Source organism: Orcinus orca, chromosome 10, assembly GCF_937001465.1.
Source record: "Orcinus orca chromosome 10, mOrcOrc1.1, whole genome shotgun sequence".
NCBI lineage: Eukaryota > Metazoa > Chordata > Mammalia > Artiodactyla > Delphinidae > Orcinus > Orcinus orca.
The window spans coordinates 17,770,681-17,797,081 of NC_064568.1; the positions used below are offsets into that span (position 1 = coordinate 17,770,681).

Genomic DNA, 26,401 nt, shown 5'->3' on the forward strand with positions numbered 1-26,401 from the left:
ATGAGGGCGCGTGGAAAGATGACTTCAGAAGCCCTGAAAAAGGCTCCTTGAGACACTTGAAAGTTGCTTTGCCGCCCCCTCTCCCCCCCCCAAACCTTTCACTTTTCTTCTCCCCGCCGTGGCCCGGCGTGCGGGGGCCTGATGGAGAACGAAGCCAGCCTGGGAAGGCGCTGCGGGCCCAAGACCCGTGCCCCGGGAGTGGGAGAGGGGCCGGGGCCCCCGCGAGAGCTTCCCGGCTCCCCTCCCCCAGCCCAGACGCCGGCGGCCGACACAAAGCCCAGAGCAGGGCGGGAGGGAGCTGCCCACGGGGCTCCCCGCCCCCGGGGAAGCGGGAGGGGGATGGGAGCCGGGGAAGCGCACCCTCCCCCCCTAGCCCGGCCCGGCCCCGCGGAACCACTTGCCCCGAAGGGAGATAGGACCACTGAGGGTGAGAAGGAAGGGAGAGGGGGCAGCTACCCCCACCTTTCAGCGCCTCCTGCAGCCTCTCGACGTCCATGGCTTCACGGAGCCCCTCGCAGCCTCCGCCTCCTTCCGCGGATCTCCCGGGGACTGGAAGGCCTCCCCCCACCCCCCCGACGCCCTCCCCCTCCCTTGCACACACTCCGGCACGCAGGCGACCGGGGGGGGCACCGAAGGGAGCCGGGGGAAGCGAGCGAGAGAGCGAGACCGAGAGAGCGAGCACCTCCCCGAGCCGCTACCACCAGCCCTCCAACATGGCGCCCGGCACGTCATCGCGCGCACGCTCCCCGCCGCCGTCCTCGCGCCCGCGGCGCGCCCAGACCCGGAACCCGAGAGCGCGTGCGCGGTGAGGCGTGTGGCCCCTGGCAGTCCCCCGCAGACCCGGCAGGGGCGGGAGCCCCGCCTCTCCCCCGGGATGGCCCTAGCTACCTGCGCGGACCTGAAGACGGAGTGGTCTAGGCAGGGGGGTGGGACGCAGACCCCCTGGATGTGAGTCCCTGCCATTTGCTAGCTGTGTGACCTTGAGCAATTTACTGAGCCTCTCTGAGCCTCACTTTCCCCATCTGTACGGTGAAAGCACTAGTATGGACCACCCTATAAGGTGGCTGCGAAAATCAGGTGAGCGTGTGTACACTTAGTGGTCAGAGTACGCATTTTAAAAGCACTCGGTATTACTAGTAATCGTAGCAAAAATACCTCCTTGCCTTAATCCAAAGCTCGTCGATGACCCACCCTTGAAGAGAAGCAAGGCACACAGCAAAGGGATGAAAAGCTTAGGCAATGGAACCAGCTGGATTTAGAGCCCAACTCAACTGTTTACTCCCTGTCTGACGTACTTAAACTCCGGTAGCCTCAGTTACCTCATCCGCAAAATGGAAGTTTGTAAAACAGCCCTGAGACTTGAGTGAAACGGCGATGATGAAGCACTGAGCGCACAGGGTGCCTGGAACTTAAGCACTTAATGTGGCTACTGTTTTTATTATCATTATGATTTTGATTACATTACATAAGCACCCAGGAAGTTACAGAGGGCAGAGACCTCAGAAGTACTCTCCCGCCCTGACATTTTACAAATGGGATAGCTGAGGCACGGAGAGCTAGTCTGGCTGCAGAACCCAGAACATCTGGCAACTAGCTAGTGTGTGGACATTTTTATTATCCTCTCATGTCTGTGAGCTTTTCAAGAAAAAGATACTGCACTGTTCCACCTTCTCTTCTCAAAGCCTAACACAAATCTGTGAAAGGAAGGAAGGGAGAGAGGGAGGAAGGGAGGACAGAAAGCTATTTCTTGACTGGTGTTAGAAGGTGCAAATTTGGACACAGCCATCACAAGTGTTGACCCTCTTAAAAGATAGTGGCTCTGACCCTGAACCTGGGTGGCAGATGTAGGCAAACCCCCCCCCCCGCAAAAAAATACTTTTCTGGATTTTGCCATCAGAGAACCAGTCCCTAGTATCTTGAGACCCTTTCACTGTTCTAAGCATCCAGCTCAGTTACAAATAGCCTTGCAGGGGATGTATTAGGGTGGCATCATCACAGTGGGCCAACACTTTCAATGCCCTGGATTTAGTTTATTATGGTCCCTTCCAGTCTGAAGGAGCCTACCCTCTACACAGCAAAGCTTAGCCGCCACTCTCTCTGCCAGCCAGTACTCTGTTTAAGCAGGTGTCTTCCTGTATGGCCTGTGCAGGACAATACAGTTGCCACTAGCCATGTATGGGTATTTAAATTTAAATTAATTAAAATTAAATAAAATTTAAAATTCAGTTCCTGAGTTTGTCAATGAAATTCAGTTCCTCAGTCACACTAGCCACATTACATGTGTTCAATAGGCCCATGTGGCTAGTGACTTTTGCACTGAGAGAAGGTTCCATGATCGCCAAAAGTTCTTCTGGAACTTTCTGTTAGAGACCGTACCATGCTAATTTCTCCCACCTTGCTCTGTCCCTTTTCATCAGCTGTTCTCCTCACTTGGAGATGCCTCAACTTCCAAAAACTGGATAAGGTCCATGGAAGGAGACAAAGTACACACAGCAGTGTCAGCCGAAGGGAATCAGGGAAAGTTTCCCTAGAGGAAGTAGAAGCGTTTAAGCTTGAGAGCTGAATTCTGAGAGGAAGGAAGCCAAGTGAAGTGGAGAGGAGACGCTTTCAAAGAGAAAAACTAGGTGCACGGGCGCTGAAATGAGACAGAAGAGCCAGGTAGGTTCAGTCTGGCTTAAGGTGAGAGTGCAAGGGCAGAAGAAGCAAGGGATGACGCTGAAGAAATATTTTCTTTGGTTCATTTCTTCCTTCTTCCTTGGAATTTTTCTCTAGCCAGCATGCTTCCCAATGTCTGCGATTGCTAGAGCCTCCTATTGGTACTAACTCCCTTAGAGCAAAACAGAATAAAATGTGACGTCCAGCCTCCACGAATGACCCTGAAGATCCTAGCCTCCTGGGGTTCATGCCCCAGTGTAGTCTTCTCCCAGGTGAATCAGGGAGAGCGGGTCCGTGTGAACAATAGCGTGGCGGAAGGGATGGTACTTGACTTCTGAAGCTAGGTCATAAAAGGTGCTGAGGCTTCTGCTCTGGGCACTTGGATTGCTCTTTCTAGAGGAAGCCAGCTGCCATGTCACAAGAACATCAGAGCAGCCCTGTGAAAACGCCCAAATGGAAAGGATTGATGGCTTTAACGTGGGTCCTCCAGTCCCAGGAAATCCTTCCGATGACTGCAGCCCCAGCTGGCATCTGGACTGCAACCTTATAAGGGATCCCAAGTCAGAACCACCCATCTAAGCTGCACCTCAAGTCCTGACCCACAGAAACTAAGAAAGATGACAAATGTTTATAATTGTTCTCAGCTTCTAAATTCTGAGGTAATTTGTTACACAGCACTAGATAAACAATGCACAAAGGAGAATATTAATAGTAACAGCTAATATTAAGTATTCTCTATGTGTCTAGCATTCTTCTAAGCGCTGTATAAAAGTATTTAATTTAATCCTTGCAAAAATCCTATAAGTGATCTATTTTAAAAAATATTTATTTATTTATTTTTGGCTACATTGGCTCTTCCTTGCTGCACGCAGGCTTTCTCCTTTTTCTAGTTGCGGCGAGAGCAGGGGCTACTCTTCGTTGTGGAGCACGGGCTCCTCGGGGCGGTGGCTTCTCTTCTTGCGGAGCACGGGCTCTAGGCGTGTGGGCTTCAGTAGTTGTGGCACCAGGGCTCAAACCCATGTCCCCTGCATTGGCAGGCGGATTCTTAACCACTGCGCCACCAGGGAAGTCCCCCTATACGTGATATTATTATCGCCACTTAACATAAGAGCAAACTAAGGTATAAAGAAGTGAACTAACGTGTCCAAGGTCACACAACTACACAGGCAAGGGACTGACCCATGATTCAAAGCCAGACTGGTTTCAGAGGCCCAGACTCTTTCTTGTCCTCAAGAAGTTTGCAAATGACCAGAAGAGAAAAAAACATAATTATAGACTCTGATGCAAAGTAGAAGGCAAGTATGCAAATCAGGTGGTCAGAGGCCTGCGACATCTCTTTCAGGCAGAGATAGAAGTTTTACTATTTGGAAGGGCCTCACTTAAAGACTGGAAAGGATTTGCACCAAAAGAGAAGAGGCTTCCAAGGCAGAGGGAACGGTATTAACCAGGCAAGCTGTCCGTGAGGGCCTCCTAGGTACTGCAGAGAACGCGTGCTTGGAATCTGTTCCCCCGCAGAGTCAGGGTGTAATAGAAGAGATGTCCCTTAAATGCAAACATGCAAGAAGACTGGCCCGTTCCTCTGAGGGTACACAAGAGGGGAAAAGCCTGATGACACAGAGGAGAAGGTAGAAGGTAGAGACAGGAGAACGGGAAAGAGAAAACAGCTGGGACTGTGTCCGAAAAAAATGTGCAAGGATCTTCAAATAACCCCAGGGAGAAAGACTGGAGTTGGGCCATCCCTCTGAGATGAGCCTGTGGGGAGGGACAAGAATGGGAGATTGAGGAAAAGTCTAGAAAAATCCACACACCGTCTACAAGGGCTGAAGGGCACAGAACAGGCTGTGTTAAAATACGAATAGAAAGACTTGGAGGCTCTTTGATTCTCATGGCCTTTTATCCATGCTTTCTAGTCCTTATTTGTATATCGCAACGAGTGCCAGGATGAAGCTGAGGTTGGAAGGTGGACAAATTAGAGTGAATCCAGGTTTCTAAACAAATAAGAGAATAGCTTCACCTATCCGCAAGGTTCACTTTTTTCCAGAGACTTTCAAAAGCTAACTGTTTCTTTATTGGAAATAAGGGCAACAAAGGGTGTGCTCCGAAAGACCCAGGGTTGTGTTCTGTGGTACCACGACGGTGTGGTGGCCACTGGCAGCCACTCTGGGCTGAAGACCAGTGTTAAGGGAGGAGGCTGGCAGACAGTAGTTAGTACTGCCTGGGTGGATGCCTGCATGAAGTCTGACTGCAGTAATGGGGGTGCACTTCAAACTGTGTGAACGAAATGGGAACTTATGAGGAGGGAAGGGCACGCCACAGGATCAGGGACTCTCCGTTCTGGAGGCCAGGAGTCTGAGATCAGGATGTAAGGCAGCCCACATTCCCTCTGGAGGGTCTAGGGAAGAGTCTGTTCTTTCCCTGTCCCAGCTCCTGCTGACTGTCGGCATTCCTTGACGTGTGGCTGCATGCATCCCTCCCATCTCTGCCCCTGTGATCACGTTGCCTCTTCTGTCTATCACTTCTCCCTTGACCTTACTCTTAAAAGGACACTAGTTATTGGATTAAGAGCCCGTCTGGTTATCCAGGCTGATCTCCTCAGCTCAAGATTCTTAAATTACATGTACAAACACTCTTTTTCCCAGGAAGATAACGGTCACAGGTTCCAGAGATTAGAATGCAGACATAATCATTTTGGGGCTACCATTCAGCCCACTATAGTAATTAAACGATTTTTGTGGGAAGGTCCTTTGAAACTTTATAAATATCCCATTTCTCATCAAATGTTCACTCCTGAGTTCTCGCCTCCATTGACGTTTCTTGGCTGAATTAATTATGACTATGATGGTTGCCAAATGGTGGTTTTCTAATTCCATCGTTCCTTTTACATTTATTAGTTGGCATCCTACCAAAAGGAAAGTGTCATCTCCTGTCATTGATTCATGTTTTATTTATAATAATTTAGACTCACTGATTCCTATTTTATTCAATGGGTTATGATTCATTGCTATCATTATTTATTTTGATACCTAAATTGTCCTATACTTGGCCAGTGGGACCTTCTTCAAGCTGGCTTCTGCATCCTTTTGACATGTCCCCATCAGTCTTGGAACACTTCTTTATTGTCGGGTACAAAAAGGTATTCCAGGCTCATCTTGCATCTTCCTTCCCCGGCCCTGGAATTAGCCATTTCTCCAAGAAGCCCCAATTCCTTTTCGTGGAGAATGCTATTTAGAAACCTAGATGAGGCTGCTAGGGTGTCCATGACCATTGGGATGTCATTGCTTCTAGGCCCTCCACATATATATTTATTTCTATATCTAGCTATATCCATCTATCTATCTATCTGTCTGTCTATCTATACACAGATAGATAGTGAAAACTATGAGTTCTCAGCTTCCAATTCCAATCCAACACAGGAGGATTCATTCTAGTTTTCTCCCTTTCCATATACATAACTCTCCAACATTGAACCTTGTGTGTGTTGCCATTCTCCTCAATATATTCTTTTATTCTATCAATCTCCCTGTTATGCAAGCGACCTATCACCAGTTCCTTTAACAGTGGCCTTTCTCACCTGTCTTGGGCTCTGACACCCTGCACCAGGCTACTTCCCCCCACCCCCTTGCAAATTCCTACTTTTCTTGGCCACACTTAACTGGTTTGAGACTGAATTATTCCAGAAGGAAGGGTAAATATTATTAGTATTTATAATGATAATAATAGTAATTTTAAACTTTTCAAATAACTGATAAAGAATGTTTTATAAAGCAATTCAAAGACTACAGGGCAAGCAAACATCCCTTAAGATGCTCTCCCTCACCCAATACCCACCACAGCTAGATGCAGCATTATGAGTTTGTGGTAAATCTTTCCAGATGTTTCTTAGGTGTTTACGTGTCTCACCTGCAGTATTACAACAGCCTCCAAATGTTCTCCTGCCTTCTGTCCTCGCCTTCCTACAATTTATTTTCAACACAGCAGCCAGGGTTCTTAATAAGAGGATCCGATCATGCGCCAATCCCCTCATTCCACTCAGAGGAAAAGCCACAGTCCTTGCCCTGGGACCTCTATGCACAGTCTGCCCCTCCCTCCCCCAACCTCGTCCCCTGCCCCCAGCCCTTCTTCAAGCACTCGGGCCTCTGTGACCTCCATGATGTACTTTTCACCTGCGAGTACACTCCCCACTTAGGATGGTGCCCTAGCTCTTCCTTCTGCCTGGATCCCTCTTCCCTGGGATATCCACGTGACCCTCTCCTCCCCTTGAGTACCACCTTCTCAACAGAGGCCTACTCAGGCCACACGAAGTGCCATGGCGCCCTCCATCTTCCCCTGCACCCTTCAACCAGCTCCTCTCTCCCCAGCCCCCGCTCTATTTCTTTTGCTCCTAGCCCTTCTCATCTCATATTATGTAATTTCCTTTTAAAATTTTGTTTATTGCATGTCTCTGCATCACTAGAACATAAACACCCTGAGGACAGAAAACTCTTTTGTTCCCTGGTTTGTCCCAAGTGTCTTGAAGCTTTGTGCAGTGTCTGTAACACCACAGGGGCTCAATAAACATTTGGTGCAGAGCTTCCCTGGTGGCGCAGTGGTTGAGAGTCCGTCTGCCAATGCAGGGGACACGGGTTCGTGCCCCGGTCTGGGAAGATCCCACATGCCGCAGAGCGGCTGGGCCTGTGGGCCATGGCCGCTGAGCCTGCGCGTCCGGAGCCTGTGCTCCGCAATGGGAGAGGCCACAACAGTGAGAGGCCCGCGTACCGCAAAAAAAAATAAAATAATAAATAAATAAATAAATAAATATTTGGTGCATAAACATTTATTGAAGTAGTTCTTCTTGGCTTAAATTTATCTCAAAAGGTAACGCATTCTTCTGCAGTTTGAGTTTTGGTTTTTTACTTAACAATATGTCTTGGGATCTTTCTGTTTTATTTTAGATATACTAATTAAAATCTTATTTTGTGTAGTACTTTGAAGTATAGATGGAGTATTGTTATTCAACCAGTCGTCTATGAATCACACATACAACTACTCCAGTTTTTCTCTATTAAAAACCAGGCCTTGGATAATTCAAATCTCAGTGTCCTCCTTTATAAAATAGACAGTATTCACCTCATAAAAGACTGAGGATTAAAAGAGATCCTGGGGTAGGACTTGGCAAATTTTTTTTTTTTTTTAACTGCGTTGGGTCTTCATTGCTGCGCGCCAGTTTTTCTCTAGTTCCAGCGAGCGGGGGCTACTCTGTTGTGGTGCGCAGGCTTCTCATGGCGGTGGCTTCTCTTGTTGCGGAGCACGGGCTCTAGGCACGTGGGCTTCAGTAGTTGTGGCACACAGGCTCAGTAGTTGTGGCTCGCGGGCTCTAGAGCGCAGCCTCTGTAGTTGTGGCACACGAGCTTAGTTGCTCCGCGGCAGGTGGGATCTTCCCAGACCAGGGCTCGAACCTGTGTCCCCCGCATTGGCAGGCGGATTCTTCACCACTGCACCACCAGGGAAGCACAGGACTTGGCAAATCTTTTATTGCATTTTTATGCTGTTATTATTACCTGTGCTACTGCAAGCCTCCTCATGACCATTTCTCCAGGACACTAATTGTTGGAGAGGCACGTTTTTAATCAGCAGTGCCTATGAACTTCCTCAAACAGAGCTGTCACCTTCCGAAAGTATGTCACTGTACACCCACTTGTGGACTCACTAATTTTTGTCAATCTGATGAGTATGAAAAATAATTCCTCTGTGTTGTTTTTTGTTTCCAAGATGTATCTGTTAGTTGGAATATTTTTTCCTTTTTTTTTTTTCTGCCAAGAGTGTAATTTCATCTTTTATTCCAACTCAGTCCCTAAAGACTTTCCAGACAACCACAAATCACATTGATGGGATCTATCTTCTGGGTTGTCACAAGCTATGCCACTTCTGCAATGGCCTAACTATATGTAGATTTTGTTAGTGTCACCACCCAGAAGTGTGGAGTAGGAAAGCGGGGAAGGAGTCAGCCTCGATCAGCAAAGTCGCAGACTTAGAACATAAAGCTGAGCCCAGGAAATTCTGAGAGTGTGTATTTTATGCCAGACGCTGGTCTGTGGAGACTGTGGTGAGTAAGGCACAGTCTCCTGGATCTTACAGTCTAGTGGGACAGAGAAACGTAAAGGAAGTAGACAACTAAGTAATGGCCCAGGATTTATAGATTGTAGCAAGTTCTAAGAAGGAAATAGGGCTTCCCTGGTGGCGCAGTGGTTGGGAGTCCGCCTGCCGATGCGGGGGACGCGGGTTCGTGCCCCGGTCCGGGAGGATCCCGCATGCTGCGGAGCGGCTGGGCCCGTGAGCCATGGCCGCTGAGCCTGCGCGTCCGGAGCCTGTGCTCCGCAACGGGAGAGGCCACAACAGTGAGAGGCCCACGTACCGCAAAAAAAAAAAAAAAAAAGAAGAAGGAAATATACAGGATAATATGGTATGAAAGCCATGTGGGGGAAGCCGCTTCGGGTGGGGTGGTCAGGGGAGATCTCTCTGAAAAGGTGATGTTTGGGTTGAGACTTGAAAATGATTCATGTTGGGAAAGAGCTGAGGAAATTAAAGATGCAGAGGCTTCAGACAGCAGGGGGAAAGATGTGTTCAGGGAAACTGGAGGAGGGTGGGAGGATGGTGGGTGAGGGAGAGCAGAGCAAGGATAAGGAAGCCGGAAGCTGGAAACTGTGATTCCTTCTAAGCCATGTTAACGAGACTGGTTCTCATCTTTAGGGTGATAAAAAGTAGGATGTTTTAAGCAAGGAAATGGCATGCTCCAATGTGTGTTTGTCAAAATCACCATAGTTTCTTGTCTCATCTTCCTTTCTAGGAGTGCCCAGTGCCTTCTCTTCTTTCAGGGATTTCCAGTTCCTGTCATCTCCTCTAGCATCCTAAAATCTATTACTGATGACACACCACCTAGACTGTCATTCTCATGGTTTGGAGTGAGTTAGCATTACTCGGGGAGCTTGATAAAAATGGGCATTCTAGGCCCTTACCCCAGAGATCCTGACTTAGTAGGCTGGAGGTAGGAGCCAGAAATATCCATTTCATCAAACTCCCAGGTCAGTGGTTCTCAAATCAGTCTGCATCAAAACTACCTGGAAGGCTTATGAAAACACAGATTACTGGGCCCCACTTCTAAAGTTTCTGATTCAGTAGGCCTGGGGTGGAGCCCCAGAATCTTTGACACTTCTTTGTTTAATTTTTTTTAATATAAATTTATTTATTTATTTTGGGCTGTGTGGGGTCTTCGTTTCTGTGCGAGGGCTTTCTCTAGTTGTAAGCAGGGGCCACTCTTCATCGCGGTGCACGGGCCTCTCCCATTGCGGAGCACAGGCTCCAGACACGCAGGCTCAGTAGTTGTGGCTCACGGGCCCAGTTGCTCCGCGGCATGTGGGATCTTCCCAGACCAGGGCTCGAACCCGTGTCCCTTGCACTGGCAGGCAGATTCTCAACCACTGCACCACCAGGGAAGCCCTGTTTGTTTAATTTTTATTTTTGTCTGCGTTGGGTCTTCGGTGCTGCATGTGGGCTTTCTCTAGCTGCAGTGAGCGCGGGCTACTCTTCATTGCGGTGCGCGGGCTTCTCATTGCGGTGGCTTCTCTTGTTGCAGAGCATGGGCTCTAGGCACGCAGGCTTCAGTAGTTGCAGCATGTGGGCTCAGTAGTTGCAGCATGTGGGCCCTAGAGCGCAGGCTCAGTAGTTGTGGCACGTGGGCTTCGTTGCACCGTGGCACGCGGGCTCTTCCTGGACCAGGGATCAAACCCATGTCCCCTGCATTGGCAGGTGAATTCTTAACCACTGCGCACCAAGGAAGCCCCCCCCCCCCCGAATCTTCATTTCTAACAAGTTCCCAAGTAATATTGATGCTACTGGTCCAGGGACCATGTTTTAAGAACCACGGTCCAGGGTGAGTCTAATAAAGGTGATCCCTGGGACCACACTTTGAGAAACACAGGCCCAGGGACTAAAGCTAATCTTGCTAGTATTCCATAAGTGTTCTTCCTAATATCTCCCAGACTCTCTGGCCTCATCTTGGCCCACCCACTCTCTGCACTAGGCCAACCCCTAGCATTCTTTGCTCTTGGCACAGAAAAGTTCTCATCATTGCTAGAACTCGTCATGACTGTGCACTTGCTGGCCTTTGCACATGCTGTTCCTTCTCCTTGTAATGCCCTTCCCCCAAGCATTCCCTTTAGACCCTGCTCAAATGTTATCCCTTCTGTGTGGAGTGTTCCTCATCTCTCTGCTAGACATTTGTTGCTCCTTTCATTGGATTGCCTGACACTTTGCACATATCTCTAACATAAGAGCATGAAAACTTTTTTGACCAAAACCAGTAGAAAAAATTCATTTTATATTGCAACCCAATAAACATATACTGATATATTACATAAAATTAACATACGATTTTATAAAATAATACTTACCTTAACATGCACGCTGCTATTCTACTTTTTTTTAAAGCTGGCTGTAACTTTTTAAATTGATTGTGGTATGAAACACACAGCTTTGGGGGCTTCCCTGGCTCAGTGGTTAAGAATCCGCCTGCCAATGCAGGGGACACGGGTTCGATCCTTGGTCCGGGAAGATCCCACATGCCACAGAGCAACTAAGCCCGTGTGCCACAACTACTGAAGCCCACGTGCCTAGAGCCCGTGCTCCACAACAAGAGAAGCCACTACAATGAGAAGCCCGCGCACCGCAACAAAGAGTAGCCCCTGCTCAAGGCAACTGGAGAAAGCCCACGCACAGCAACAAAGACCCAACGCAGCCATACATAAATAAATAAATAATAAAAATGTAAAATGGACAAAAGGTTTGAACAGACTTTTTACCAGTGAAAACATATGAGTGTCAAATAAACACATGAAAGGATGCTAAACATCATTAGTCACTAGGAGAATGAAACTGAAAACCACAATGAGATACCACTTCATACTCACTAGACTGGTGAAAATTAAAAAGATTGTCCACATAATCTTGGCAAGCACGTGGAGAAACAGGAACGGCTAGTGAAAATGTAAGTGGTACAACTAACTTGGAAAACAGTTTAGCAGTTTCTTGAAAAGTTAAACATACATTTACCATAGAGCTCAGACATTTCAATCCTATATTTTACCCAACAGAAATGGAAAAATATGTCGAAAGACATGTTCAAGAATGTCCATAACAGCTTTACTTGTAATAGCCAAAAACTGGAGACAAGAAAATCCATCAATAGGAGGATGAAATAAAAAGGAATAACTATGGATACATGCAATAATATGGATGAATCTCAATGATGTTGAGTGAAAAAAGCCAAGCAAAAAGAGTACATGATGCATGATTCCTTTTATGTAAAATCCTAGAACATGCAAACTCATGTATAGTAACAAGAATTAGATCAACAGTTAGCTGGGAACAGGGGTGGAGGAACGGATGGATTGAAAGGGGTATGAAAAGACTATTAGGGGTGATGGAACTATTTGTTATCTTGATTGTGAAGATGGTTTCAAGGGAGCATACATAAGTTACAATCAATCAAGTTGTACCTTTTAAATATAAGTATTTTATTGCATTTCAATTATACCCTAACAAAGTTGTAGAAAAATATTAATGACTAGCTAAACACAAGTCATAAATGCAAAAACAAAACAAAAATCCTAGTCTAAAATACGATGCATTTAAAATGCATATCTTAAAAAGGAAAATAATGGATAATAGAATTCAAAGCATTTGGGGATCTAAGCTGGGGGAGAGGGAGGAGGACAAGGAAGAAGAAGAATTCTCATAATAAGTAAAATAAGATCATAAGTATTGAAATTCAGTTACTTTACTCATATAAAATAATTATCAGTTGCAGATGATGAAACACAGATTTCAGTACAGTGGGTCCCAAATCCAAGGAAAGGCTGGTAGAAGAGTGGGGAAGTGAGACAGAGAAGAGAAGGAAGCCAGTGAAGAATACATTATCAAGGAAGTTACTAGTGCAGGCAGTCTGAGCTTGCTCCCAGTGTAGCATTCTGGGATGGAACCCCAGAACAGACAGCTAAGAGTTGAGAGGCAAAGGAGCTGGGGTATTTATCCACCAATTCCCGCCAGTCAAGGGTTGAGAGCTACTTCCAGATGTGTTAATTTCCCAACACTTCCAGCCTGCCCATAGGCAAGTAGAGCAGGCTGCAGTGGAAAAGGAGAGTCTTCAGGCAGAGAGTCACAGGGGCTGGAAATGAGATTCTAAGCTGGCATGCATGGAAATAATGCGTGTTAAGGAAATAAGGCAGGGCATGCTGTGCTGGTCAACCATTACACGCCACATACGGTGGTATTTAAATAGACAGCAACCTTAAGAAGCTTACATTTCAACATGTAATACACCAACTATTTTCCTAATTAGTTCTTGACTTTATCTAAATTTCATCTCAACTGAACACAACCTCTTAATTTTATGTTGACTTTCTCCTAAATCACCATGCACATGCAAAGAACAGCAGAATATCAGGGGAATCATGATAAATAGCTATCAAGTTTTAAACTTGATTTTTAAAAATATTTATTTATGTATTTATTTTATTTATTTTGGCTGCACCGGGTCTTAGTTGCAGCACTCAAGATCTTCGTTGCAGCATGCGGGATCTTTTTAGATGTGGCATGCGGGTGACATGCAGACTTCTTAGCTGCAACATGCAAACTCTTAGTTGAAGCACGCATGCGGGATTTAGTTCCCCGACCGGGTGTATAACCTGGGGCTCTGCACTGGGACTGGAGTCTTACCCACTGGACCACCAGGAAAGTCCCCTTGATGTTTTGACCCAAGTTGACGATGCCATTTTTTGGCTGCACTCAGAGACGATGTACTTTTCCAAAGATGGAATGATTCTATTGAAATGACATGAAAATTTTATGGCTGGAATCCTAGAAGGATGTGTGGTTTTCAGTAAAATATTAATGAAAAAAAGCATTGTTAGAGTAACACATTTCCCTTGACATCAATTAAGCCTCTGAATCCAGAGCTATTTCTGAATTTTTCACTTACATGAGCCAATACATTCTCTCTCCCTCTCTCCCTCTGTATCAATTTGAGTTGTATTTGCTGTCACTTGCAATTTAAAAAATTTTTAACTAATACAGAAATTGGCACCAGGCGTGGGGTTGTTTCCAGGCAGCCAAAATCCCACAAATGTCCACAACAGAGACATAGAAGAGAGATTACGTGAACACAGAGCATTCAGGTAGAAAGGAACTTAAGCACCGTCTGACCCAACCAAGTCATTTTATGGGCAAGTAAATAAATCTCCAAGAAATTAAATAAATCAATATACTTTTAGTTAATGATACTTTAGAGAATGGGTTATCATAACCCAGCACCCTGAACATTTGTAGGAGAAATAGGTTTTGGAAACAACACGCAAAGTAAGTATAGCGTGTTACGAAGCTTCACTGACAGGAACTGGTCCCAGTTCATGGTGCAGCAGAATCACTTTACTTCTTTTCAGTAAATACTTTTGGAGCACCAGAAATGTATTAGCCATTGAGTTAGGTGATGCACATTGAGCAGGGGAAAAGAACAGCAAGGACTGTACCCTCAAAGAACTTTGTATCTAGTGGGAAAGGCAGTCAATTAACTCAGAGTTTCACGCAAATAAGTATTGTTGCTGTGATAATACATACCGCAAAGAAAAAGTCCAGGATTATATGAGGGAATATAAGAGGCAGAACTGCCTTTATGTAGGGGATCCAAGGAGCCTTCCACAAGGAAAGGATATTTAAATCGATACCTGAAGGATAGTAGAATTTGCCAGGTGAATTTCTAGGGTAACTGATTCCAAGCATGTGCAAAGCCCCTGATGGGAAAGAGCTCGGCTTCCTAAAGGAACAGAAAAACAAACTAGCATAAGTGAACATTAGCGGAGTGAGGAAGAAGAACTCAAATGAAGCCAGGGAGATGGGCAGGAGGTAGATACGCAGGGATTTCCTGAGAACTTTGGACGCTATTCTAGGAGCAAAGGGGAAACACGGAGGAGCTTTACACAGGGTGGGGATGGGTTAGGGTTTGGAGGGGACCAGACTGAATGCAGAGAAATAAGAAAGGCATTAGAACAACAATCCAGGTCAGAGAGGAGAGGAATCCAGGGAGTAATGGTTTGAGTGGAGACAACAGTGAAAATAGAGGAATTTCTGACTGACTCAGTGAATATTCTGGAGGTAGAAGCAATACACTTTTTTTTTGGTACTAGTTTGAGTTGTTTGTGCTGTCACTTGCAATTTGAAGAGATGTACAGAAATCGGTATCAGGAGTGGGGTGCGTCAATGGGGATGTGATGATTTAGTGATGAGGGTGATGTGAAATGTGACAGAGGGCGAAACAAGTAATGAGCAGGTTTCTAGGATAAGGCAGGGGGTGGACTGGTGACACTGACTGACTTAGGGAACCACGAAAGAGGAGAAGAAGGGGGAACATTATGAGATCATGATCAAGGACAGGAGGGCTACTTATAAGCTATGAAGAGCTAAAGGGTGTGATAGGAACCAAACAGGAACAGGATAGCTTTGGGAATCGTAAAACTACTGAAGCCAGAGATTTTCAAACTTTTCCACCTATGTTCCTCTAAAAAGACAAGGAAGGCAGAACTTCAGCATGTGGACCCTCTGGTAAGTAAACATCTGACCCCATGGCAGACTAATAAATAAAAATGGCAATTTTTCAATATGATACTCTTTAAGAAATCCATCAGGCATTTATTTACTGGAGGTAAGGGGGCCACAAACAAGGAATTTTTAGAATCTTGGAATTTCATGTTTTTGTGTTTATTCCTCACAACAATCTATGAGGAATCCTTGTCCTGTTCTAGTAAGTGGGAAGTCTGAAGCACAAAGATGGTCAAAACAGTTGCCTAGGTCACATGTAGGCAGAAAATGGTGGAACTAGGATTTAAAGTTAATGTTGTCTAAATATAGTACCTGACTCATATCTCACAAAATAATTTGATGTGGGTTCCCAGTTATTCCAGAAAACCATATCCAAATACCTTAGCATTTTAAAAAGTTTTAAAATATGAGGAGGAAACTCAGTAGATGAACAGAATACCTTGTGCTGATTTTTAAGAGTCTAGGTATTGGGGGGAAAAAACCTTTACGTAGACTCAAAACCCTTGGTATGTTATTTTTGATTATGTTAGTAGCTAACAAGTCAGGTTCAATTTTGCTAAATAAAATATAAGAACGCAAGAACTAATTTCACATTTTCCAAATTTTCTTCACTGTATCTCAAACACCAGACACCTTTACAACCAAATAACATAATGTATAGTGTGGTATTTTATAAACAAAGAAGATTTTTAATGATTTTTTTAAAACAGGCTAAACTACTTGCTAAACCAAATATCTCTTTTAATAGCTGGAAGGACTTAAATATTACTATTTCATATTATAAAATCTTAAACTTGAAATCTTCCAAAAGAAAAGTAACACACTTCCAAAATAACACCAAAAGACAAGATTTTTTAAAAGCTTTTAATTAAAAAAAAGTAAAACAGGAGATGGCATTTATAAAGACAAGATAGTAATTAAATCACAATACTTATGTTCCTTTTAATTTGCTGTAATAATTCCTTTTCTTTGGAGTGTTCTTTCATACGCTCATTTCGTCCCAAACAAAAATCACTAAAAAATAAGTTTTCCAACATAAAAAATGCATTCAGGTTCTCCTTGGGAGCTATAAACAATTGGTGCACTTTTCAGTGACAACACAAACATGTAAAACTGATGAAGCAGAAATTGCACCTGATTCTTATATGTTCATGCATATGGTGATACAAACAAAGTGCTTTATCTTGAAGACACAAGAGAATATTTCCAGTTCTGACCTGTGAAAAGTTCTCTGTTTGCCAGAGAAATCTCATCAGCTTTTTAAACGCCAGCATGGCAATTGTGAAATGATATCACCTAAGGTGTCACCATCTATGATTCTTCAGTTCACAGAGCACAATAGATGCTGGGTCTTTCTTTAAAAACATTTGAGGGTGTGTGTGTGTGTGTGTGTGTGTGTGTCTGTCTGTCTGTACGTATTGTGTACATTTTTTTTTTAATTTTTGGAAAATTCTCATCATAAAGATCTGATTTCAGGATTAGAAGTTAGTTCTGCCTGCACAGGGATCCCCAAGTGCTCTGGCTCTGCCACTAATGCCAAGCATCTTGGTACCACTGAGAAGCTAACATCAAAGACAGGAAGGGAAAGGAAAAAATGAAAAAGAGGAAGACGAAAAAGTAGGAGAGAAGCAGAAAGACATAAAAAAGCTTGCTTACCATACTAATAAATGAGGATATAATGATTTGTACTCTCATGGCATTCAACATATTTCTGAATTCAACATATTTCTGAATTCAGTCATGAAATCATATTCATTTTGGTTTATCCAATACATGCGATTTATCTTTTTTGTATAAGTATCAGGCAATATTTATACATAACCCTAAATCTGTACGTATGTTGCGGCATCTTCAGGGTGGGTTGGAGTGATTATTCCATTATTGGATCACTATTTTGTGACTGTGAGTAAGGTTTTGTACAGTTTGCTTGTTTTATAAACACCATAACTGCAATGAAATAAATACTCACAAACTTCTATAAGTCTGTATAAATATCCATTTCAATAATAAATTCAGTAAAAGTCACAACAATTTGCAGTGGAAACACTGAATATGGAATAAACGTTTCAAATAAATAGTTAAGCTTGGAGCAATATATCCTAAATGCTAAATTGTCTTGGAAGTTGAAAGAAAACTTAGATTTTCTAGCCAGTTAATATTTCAAATACTGGAATTTCTGATGTAAGTCACAATTTCAGAGATTTATATTGGGAAAAGAAAAACTCAGCAAGAAAAACATGGTCAGCATTTCTAGTGACCCTGTTATTGAAAGTTCTAATATCCATGCACACAAAAATACTACACTTTGGGCTTCCCTGGTGGCGCAGTGGTTGGGAGTCCGCCTGCCGATGCAGGGGACACGGGTTCGTGCCCCGGTCCGGGAAGATCCCACATGCCGCGGAGTGGCTGGGCCCGTGAGCCATGGCCGCTGAGCCTGCGCTTCCGGAGCCTGTGCTCCGCAGCGGGAGAGGCCACAACAGTGAGAGGCTCGCGTACCGCAAAAAAAAAAACAAAAGAACAAAACCCAAAAAACTACACTTTGCTATTAGAAAGTGTTCTTTCATTCTCCAGTGGAACTCTGTAGTCATGCCTTAAACAGAATTTTAAAGGAAACAAGGAGAGGACAGGAGAAGATAGGAGGACAGAAGAGACCCCGTCTCATGGTCATCCCACAGATTCGATGTGCCAAAGGGGGCAATGTAACCTTTGGCAAACTTCAGACCACAGGCTGCATGTTTCAGGAGTCCACTGAATTCAAATTGTGGTTATCATATTTCAAAGGCGCTAATGTCGTAGCTTTCTGGAAATTATCACAGGCAGAGAAAATACTGCCTCATGGCAACGTCCTAACTATAAGAAATAATTAGCACTTTTTGGCATGGGGATTAGAAGATCAGAGTTTTTCTAAATTCTCCACCGAACTCACCTAACATTTCAGGATACAGCAAAAGAATTCCCAGGCAGAAAACCACACCAAATTCTAAGGCTTCACAGTCTCATAATGCATCATTCTAGAATGTTCTAGAGTTCTATCACTGACCTTTGCTGGAAATCCTATTGTGCATCTTCAGACTAGAACCCACAATTGAGAGTTGTGGGTAAACCTGACTCTCATAAAAGAAAAGGAATTGCTGTATGCCATGTCTTTATCTGCAGATTTTTTGTGGGACTTGCCAAAGGAGGAAAGGAACTTCTTTAGGTCTGTGAGCCACCAGCAAATCTGAGTGACATCTGTGGGGTTTGCTGGCTGTGCTGAACAAGGAGAAAGAAAACTGGAATGGAAGTCAGGGAATCATCTCCACATCCTGGCTCTTTCACCAAAATACTATTTGTGGGATACAGAATGCATTTTCCCCGTCCAAAACACAATCCCGAAATTCCCCCCACATGCTTTAGAAATCAAATAATGAATGATGTCACCTTCAGTGGTAAAATGAGGAAACATAAAATACAACAGCAAAGATAAGAGTTTCACATCATAATGGTAATTTCCCTTAACAAAAATAACAAACCACAGGTCACCCAACTTATCAAAAGGAAAGTATGGGTTATTACTCAACCATTTTAGATTTAAATTTGTTACTACCATAATGGTGCTGCATACTAATGTTGACTGATACCTATATATTCTTCGGTAGTGCTGAGACTTGCATATATTTTTTTCAGGGTAAGACCTTTTCTGCTGTTACAGAACCTATGATATCCTACTGGATTCCAATATATCGGATACCATATTTGCATTACCAAAACAAAAATTTTCATTTTATACTTTCAGATCATTGTCTATATGTGATGAACAATATTTAATATTTTTGTTTTCAAAAATTTCTCTGTGAAACGGGATGTATCCTATACACATCTGTGTGTCTTACAGAACAGTATGGAATATATTTGTTTCTTTGTATTACAATTTCCTTATTTGCCCAGTGGAGATGATACAGGCCCCTACTAAGTTCACTAAGTTGTTGCAAACATCAAGGAGATCATTTAAGCACACGTTTTTTGAGATAAATAAAGCATTATGCAAAATGCCCTTATGCTAATAGCAGCTACAGGAGCAACTAGGGATTAACTTTGATTCCTTTGGGGAAAGAATACCGAACTTCCTCTACTGTAGCTAGGTGATAAGACACACCTTGGCTAACAGCCAGAACACCCTCGAGAAGAAAAAAAAAATTTGAGAGACCTTTCTAAGGCTGGTGGGAAGATGAATTTTCTGGCCAGTGGAATCCACTGAACTATTTATTTGTACACATTACATTCCAAGTCGGCCTTTAATTTCCACGTATTGCCCAAGAGTTTAAAGAGAGAAGGCCACACCTACCGAAGTAAGAGATAAAATGCTTTTGTCTCTGGGTCAACACAAAATCACATCTCTGCTAAATAGACCGTTTAGATTTAACACAATTACTGAATTTCCTTTCAGAAGCTGTTGCATAGACATGTCTTACGATTTGGAAAAATCTGAACAATTTTTCTTAAAAAACAGCCCCAGATATGCTTCATCCTTTATCACTGCCCAATTAGCTAAAATCCGAATGCTTCTCCCCGATGTATTGTTTTGAAGTAGAAAAGGATAGCTTTATTGCTTTGCCAGGCAAAGGGGGGATACAGCAGACTCCTGCCTTGAAAAACTATGTGTCCCCCCACCAGAGGATTTGATGAGGGGTTTTATAACAATGGTGAGGTGGGACCTCTGACAAGATTAGGGTGTGAGCAGGGCTTGTGCTCCCTTAATCTCATCTCAGGTGGTCGGTCTCCTAACCCTGATCTCTGTCCCAGACGTGTTTTAAATAAAGGGTTGCAGGCATCATCCTTTGTCTAAATTTTTAGTCTCCTACATAAAAATCTCAGCATAGGGTCCCACTTTCACTTAGACTACCTGTTTTAGATACATGTTTATACGATGGAAAAGACAACCGCAAGTAAATATAAAAGTAGGGGAAAAAAGGCTAGAAGGGACTACACTAAAATAAAAATCTTTTTCCCTGGTTAATAGGATTATGGCTAATCTCATCTTGATTTTGGTCCAATGACCTATATATTCTCTATAAGTTTTAAAAATTTGTTTTACAACAAGCATGTATCACTTTCATAACAAGGGGTGGGGCGAACCCATTGCATAGAGAGAGTCTCAAGAGAAGTGGATAAAATGTGCCACATCAGATGCCACTGACATTGCCTCAGACACTTGGGAATCAGAAGGCTCACAAGAGTTCCTTTTCACAGCTAGCTCGACCTACTTCAACAGTGTTAAGTGAGCAAAAATATCATTTTTTTTAAAAAACAGAGAGATAAATAGCACTTTAGAAAAAAATTAAAGCATATTTCCATTTAGGGGCAACTGATTTAGCAACATTTAACAAGTCTTTTTAAACTTAGTTGTCATAGAGCACCATGAAATATTCACATAAAAGAGATCCAGGCAGCTTGCAGATGAGTATTTCCTCGTTCATGAGATGCCTAATTGACTCGAGACAATGGGAAATACTCAGCGCCTCTGGTTCGGGCCAACATGGATGATGACATGTTTCTCATAAGCCCTTTTCATGGTTTTCTCAATTTGCTTCAGAAAAACTTGTGGGATTCGTCCACATAAAGTGTGCACAGTCTCCAAAAACTTCAGCTGAAGAGGGTAATACATGGATTGAAAGAGATTGTCTTGAAAGGGAAACTGAAAGATGAGTTAAAAATAAAAAAAAAGAAAAGTGTATTTTAGTTACTGAAATGCCATTTAACACGCAAATAACTTACTGAGAAATGACACAAGGAATTAATATAAACATGCAGGCACAGCTTGGTACGTTTTTAGATACAGAGGAAGGGACCTCCGAGGACCGAGGTTCAAATCCTGATTCAAGGTTCAAATCCTGATTCAGTCCTGTGCAACCCCAGGCAATCACTTACCCTTTTGGGGCCTGTTTCTTTACCTCTTAAAAAAAAAAAAAAAAAAAGATGATTTATTTGGGTTTTAAAAGCTCTTAAAATCTGAGTGAAGTATATTTCCCAGGACAGGATATTCTATAGCATGCTCTTGCTGAGTAGAAGCAAGACTCAAGTATAAACAAAAAGGTCCTACTGTATAGCGCAGGAAACTATGTTCAATATCCTGTGACAAACCCCAAAATGGAAAAGAATATGAAAAAGAATACATATATGTATAACTGAGTTACTTTGGTGTACAGAAGAAATTAACACAACATTATAAATCAACTATACTTCAATAAAATTTTTTAAAAAGACTCAAGTAGATACTTGAAATCTACTACAATAAAACACTGAATTGGGGCTTCCCTGGTGGCGCAGTGGTTGAGAGTCCGCCTGCCGATGCAGGGGACACGGGTTCGTGCCCCGGTCCGGGAAGATCCCACATGCTGCGGAGCGGCTGGGACCGTGAGCCATGGCCGCTGAGCCTGCACGTCCGGAGCCTGTGCCCCGCAACGGGAGAGGCCACAGCGGTGAGAGGGCCGCGTACCGCAAAAAAAAAAACAAAAAACCAACACTGAATTGTTCATATATCTTGCCTTTGCAGCAATCTTAACGAAGGAACTATGGTAATCTCACGAAGTTCAGAGTTTAACAACTACTAGTGAAATGTATCATCAGTGAACTTTATTTTAGTAATTCAGGTACCAAATATTGGTTGTTGGTTTTTTCCCACTTAATATTGGACTTTAAAAAGAAATTGTCTTGTTTTCCTATGGAATGTGTCTGTATTTCCCAAAATAAATCTTTCAGACCACCTAATTATGAACAAGAGTCGAAGTTTTATTACAGTCTTGTCGAAAGGGAAAAGGCCTCTAGTAGGTCAAGTCAAAGATTCATTGTTGGCAAGGACATTCTAAACAAAAAGACTAGAGAAAAAAGCAAAAGGGAAATAAGAATGATGAAAAGTCAGATACTATTGCCTGACAGCAGAGTGGGTGGGTGTCTAGTTTCCTAGAACAAGTCTTAATCCCTTAAAGTTCATCAGAAATATTGCTTAAGCATGTTTATCAGAAATGTGAATTTCTTCCCAGAAGGAGATTACACATTATGTAATGCAAAAAAAGAGGGTTCTGTCCGAGACCATGCTTGGAACACTTTTTCTTTCACAGCACAATTTAGACCATTGATAAACTCCTTTTCATCACTGTATCCCCAGTGACAGGAACAGAATAGGTCAAAACCGTGGAGCCCTGCTTGATTCCTCTCTTTCCCCCACATCCTTCACCTGGTGCAACAGCAAGTACCATAAACTCTACCTCTACAGCACATCCCGAGTCCGGCCTCTCATCTTCCCGACACCACCCAAGTGCACGCCAGCCCCATCTCTCACCTGGAAGGCTGCAGTAAGTCTCATAGATAGCCTTTTTGTTTTCACTCTTGCACCCCCTGCACCAAGTTACCACGGAGATATTTTTAAAGCATAAATCAGAGCACGTCGTTTTCCTGCAGGGGCTTCCCGCTGCAATTAGAGTAAGATTCCAACCCCTCTCCTGTCCCCAAAGGTTCAATGTGACCCGGAACTCTCCCTGCTCATCTCCTCCTCGCTTCCCTTTTCTGTTCATTCTGGTTACTGTGGCCTCTTCCCTGTCGGTGGGCACACAAACTTACTCCTGACTCAGGGACTTTTCCCAGGTTATTTCTTCTACTTGGCAGGATCTCTCCCCAGATTGTCCCAGGGATCAAGGCTCAGGCTGGCAGAAGCCTCCCTGAGGACCCGAGCTTGTGAACCTTCCTCTCCATCCTGGCTGCCCATCCTGGATGCCCAGCACCCTGCCTTAACCTTCCACTATCTGATAAGAGTTTTATTGATTTCTTCGTTTATGTGAGTACTGTCTGGCTTCCTCACCCAAAATATACGTTTCATGAGGAGTGGGCTTTGTCAGTCTTGTTGACTTCTGAGTTCCCAGAACCTAGAATTGTTCCTGCATAAAATAGGCTCTTCAGAGATGATTGTTGAAAGAATTACTGGCAGAACGTCTGCCTCGTATATAATTTTCCTTGGGTCATGATGGGGGAAGATCACACTTACCCTTCACACAAACATACACACAGAGTTAGGGTATGTGAGTATGTGTGTTTGTGTGTGTGTGTGAGAGGGAGAGAGAGAGAGAGAGAGAGAGAGAAGGGGAGGGAAGAGAAGGAAGAGGGAGGGACAGGAGGAATATTTTCAGAGAGAGATGAAGGAAGAAAGAGACATACAGCGAAAGAGAGAGAGAGGAAAAGTATTTATAGAGGGGAAGGGAGAGAGCAAGTGAGAAAATGTGGACAAGATAAGAAAAGAAAAGAGTGTGAAACTTCTAATTATTGAGAACAACTCTATGTCGGGTGCTGTACTAAAAGTGTAAAAACAATCATTTTGTTGAATTCTCACAACACGTTTTATGAGGTAGATAATATTATTATCCCCATTTCACAGATGAGGAAACTGAGGCTCAGTAAGTCAAGAGCACAGAGTTAATGACTAATCACCAGAAAGGGACAAAATTGGGACCTGAACCCAGGTCTGTCGATGCCTAAAGCCAAGCCCTGACTCCACTGCACTGGGGTGCACAGTGGCAAGTGGAGAAATAGGTCTTTTATGATGAAGTCTGTCTATATTTACTTGAATTTCAGGATGGGGTTAGTGACTGTCCTGATTGAAATGCGTGAACGAAAATTGTCTTTTTAGTCCCAACTGAGGAAAATCAGTGAGTGTATTATGCAGAATCATTTATGAAACAGTTATTTGGCCCTCTTTCTGATCCACCCAGAAAACAAACAAGACCGATTGTAACTCTAGAACCATAGTTGCTCAATCCCAGGCCAGGGCTGACAGAGTACAGAACAACCTGGGGCATGGCTCTGATGTCCACGTCTGCTGCATTCTTATGTACCTTCCATTTGTACTCCTGAATGGATGTGCACCTGGAGTCAGTGTTTGAATATCTAAATGTGATATCACTAAGTACAGAACAAATTTTCTGTGTAATTAAATCACCTGGCTTTGGAGAAACAACAGCAGGAATCCCAGGAGAAAAAAGAGGTGTTAGTTTATTGGCACATGAAATTCTTTCCCTCCACAGAAGACAATTCTGGGGATTCCAGAATTGGAATTCTCTGGGATTCTCCTTAGCAAAAGGCATACTTTCATATGTGCAAAAATGCATTGCTGTGTTGCAGGATTCACCCTCACCTCACTCCTGCCCAATCCTTTTCATGAATCATGAGGGTTCCCAGATCCCCAAGGAAAAAACCCTCTAATAAAATCTACATGCCTTCTGTCAGGGGTTGGCAAATTTTTTCGGTAAAGGGCTAGATAGTAAATATTTCAGACTCTGTGGGCCGTACAGTCTGTCACAGCTACTCATCTTTGCCTTTGTAGCATATCGGTGGCCACAGACAATACGTAACATGAACAGTTGTTGCTGTGTCCCGATAAGACTATACGAACAGAGAAATTTGAATTTCATAAAACTTTCCTGTGTTAACGAAATATTCTTCTGTTCATTTTTTCCCCAACTGTTTAAGAAACCATTCTTACCCCACATGTCTTACAAAAACGGGCCAGATTTGGCCCAATATTTGGCCCAAGTTGGCCGACCCCTACACTCTACGTTTTGGAATGAAAGTTTCAAAAGGGAAATCTCTGAAAGTAGCTGTTGCTGGTTCTGCCCCACCAACTTCAAGGTGAAAGGCAATGTGGAAAGCAGTGTTTCCCAAAGTGAGGGATGCAGGTACCAGCAGGCAGTACTTGACGTGATATTAGGTGGTGAACCACAAAGCAAGGTCCTTTCGACCTTCCCAGTTACTGCAAGAAGGTAGTTCACATAGGTCTTAACTGCTCCTGCTAAAATCAACCTCTTCAAGGGAGTAAGAGGGGGCCTCAGCTCCAGGCCAGGATAGTTGGTGTGATCTTCACACTCGGCCAGAGGCAATTACAAGGCTGTCTGGCATGTCTCGGGGGAAAGCTGCCCTCCCAGACTTGGTGCATGGCAGCGAGCTGCAGTTTTCTTTGTGTGTATAAGCCACCCTGGCTTATACGCACGTTTGCATCCCTGCCCCAAGCACCTCCATGTGGAGGCCTCCTTTGGGAGGTGTGTGGGGGGGTACCTTTCTCCTCCTCCCCTCTTCCTTCCCTCTCCTCTTCCCCAAGATTCCTGGGTCCGTAAAGATGCAAAAGCCTTTTATTCAGGAGATATTCCTGCCTCCGTGCTGCAGCCACTTGACCCTCAGCCAGCATCCTTTGGTGGATAAAAATGGACCACCGAGAGCTGGTGCCTCTTCTTGCCTCTTGCTTGCACTGTGGCAGTCCATAAATAAAGACTTGATTGTCACTTTGGTTTGGCTCCTGGTCCTAACTCAGGAGTCCCCAACTCCTGGTCCTTGGACTGGTACCGGTCCGCGGCCTGTTAGGAGCCGGGCTGCACAGCAGGAGGTGAGCGGTGGGCAAGCAAGCGAAGCTTCGTGTGCCGCTCCCCGTCGCTGGCATTACAGCCTGAACCATCCCCCACGCCCTCCCAGCCTCCCACCCAATCCGTGGAAAAATCGTCTTCCTTGTAATGCGTCCCTGGTGCCAAAAAGGTTGGGGACCGCTGTCCTAAATGACCACCTCGACACCTGCTTGGTCAATAGGGTGGAGCTGGCAACCAGGCAACACACTTAGCTTGAGCTGCATAATATTTTATTTTTATTGTATTACCTATATCCTAACCTCTGACCCTTTATTATGGCAAATAGCACAGAGTTTCTCTTTCTTTTTTTTTTTTTTTTGCTTACTGTTCTCTTCTTTTTTGGGGGGGATTTTTTTTTTAATTCAAACAGAAAGTCACAAAAATTATAATCATCCTCATCAGTTCACTCAGTCCCATGTAATTAATTTTTGTTTTCATCTTGATCTTTTGTTAGCACTTTTATGAATTCATGAGTTTTCCATTAGAGTTCTGAAAATGCTTATTCGTTCAGTTCAGCAGTATAGTCAGTTACCAAGGGTTTCTCTGTCTGATAGGACACTTCCTCCTTCAGCGAATTTATTTCAGAGAAAAAGAAATGAGTGACTTTCTTGGAAATATTAAGTCAAGAGTGGACAAAGTATAGTACCAGGTGGCAAGTGGATGGAGTGACATAGCGTGAGTGAGGTTGGGGAAAAGCGGTAGAA

The 26,401-nt window shown here is 43.8% G+C and overlaps 1 protein-coding gene across 2 annotated transcripts in view; it reads right to left on the bottom strand.

Annotated features, from left to right (window-relative positions):
* The window catches only part of PPP4R2 (protein phosphatase 4 regulatory subunit 2), an 88,950-nt gene that overhangs the window by 51,883 nt on the left and 10,666 nt on the right, over positions 1-26,401 (bottom strand). The window contains exon 3 of one of the 2 annotated variants that reach the window (XM_049715565.1): positions 14,409-14,497. In XM_049715565.1, the coding sequence (XP_049571522.1) occupies positions 14,409-14,497 (89 nt within the window). Of the gene's footprint in view, positions 1-462; positions 723-14,408; positions 14,498-26,401 lie in introns of those variants that run through there. The other variant, XM_004268024.4, reaches the window with a different exon arrangement.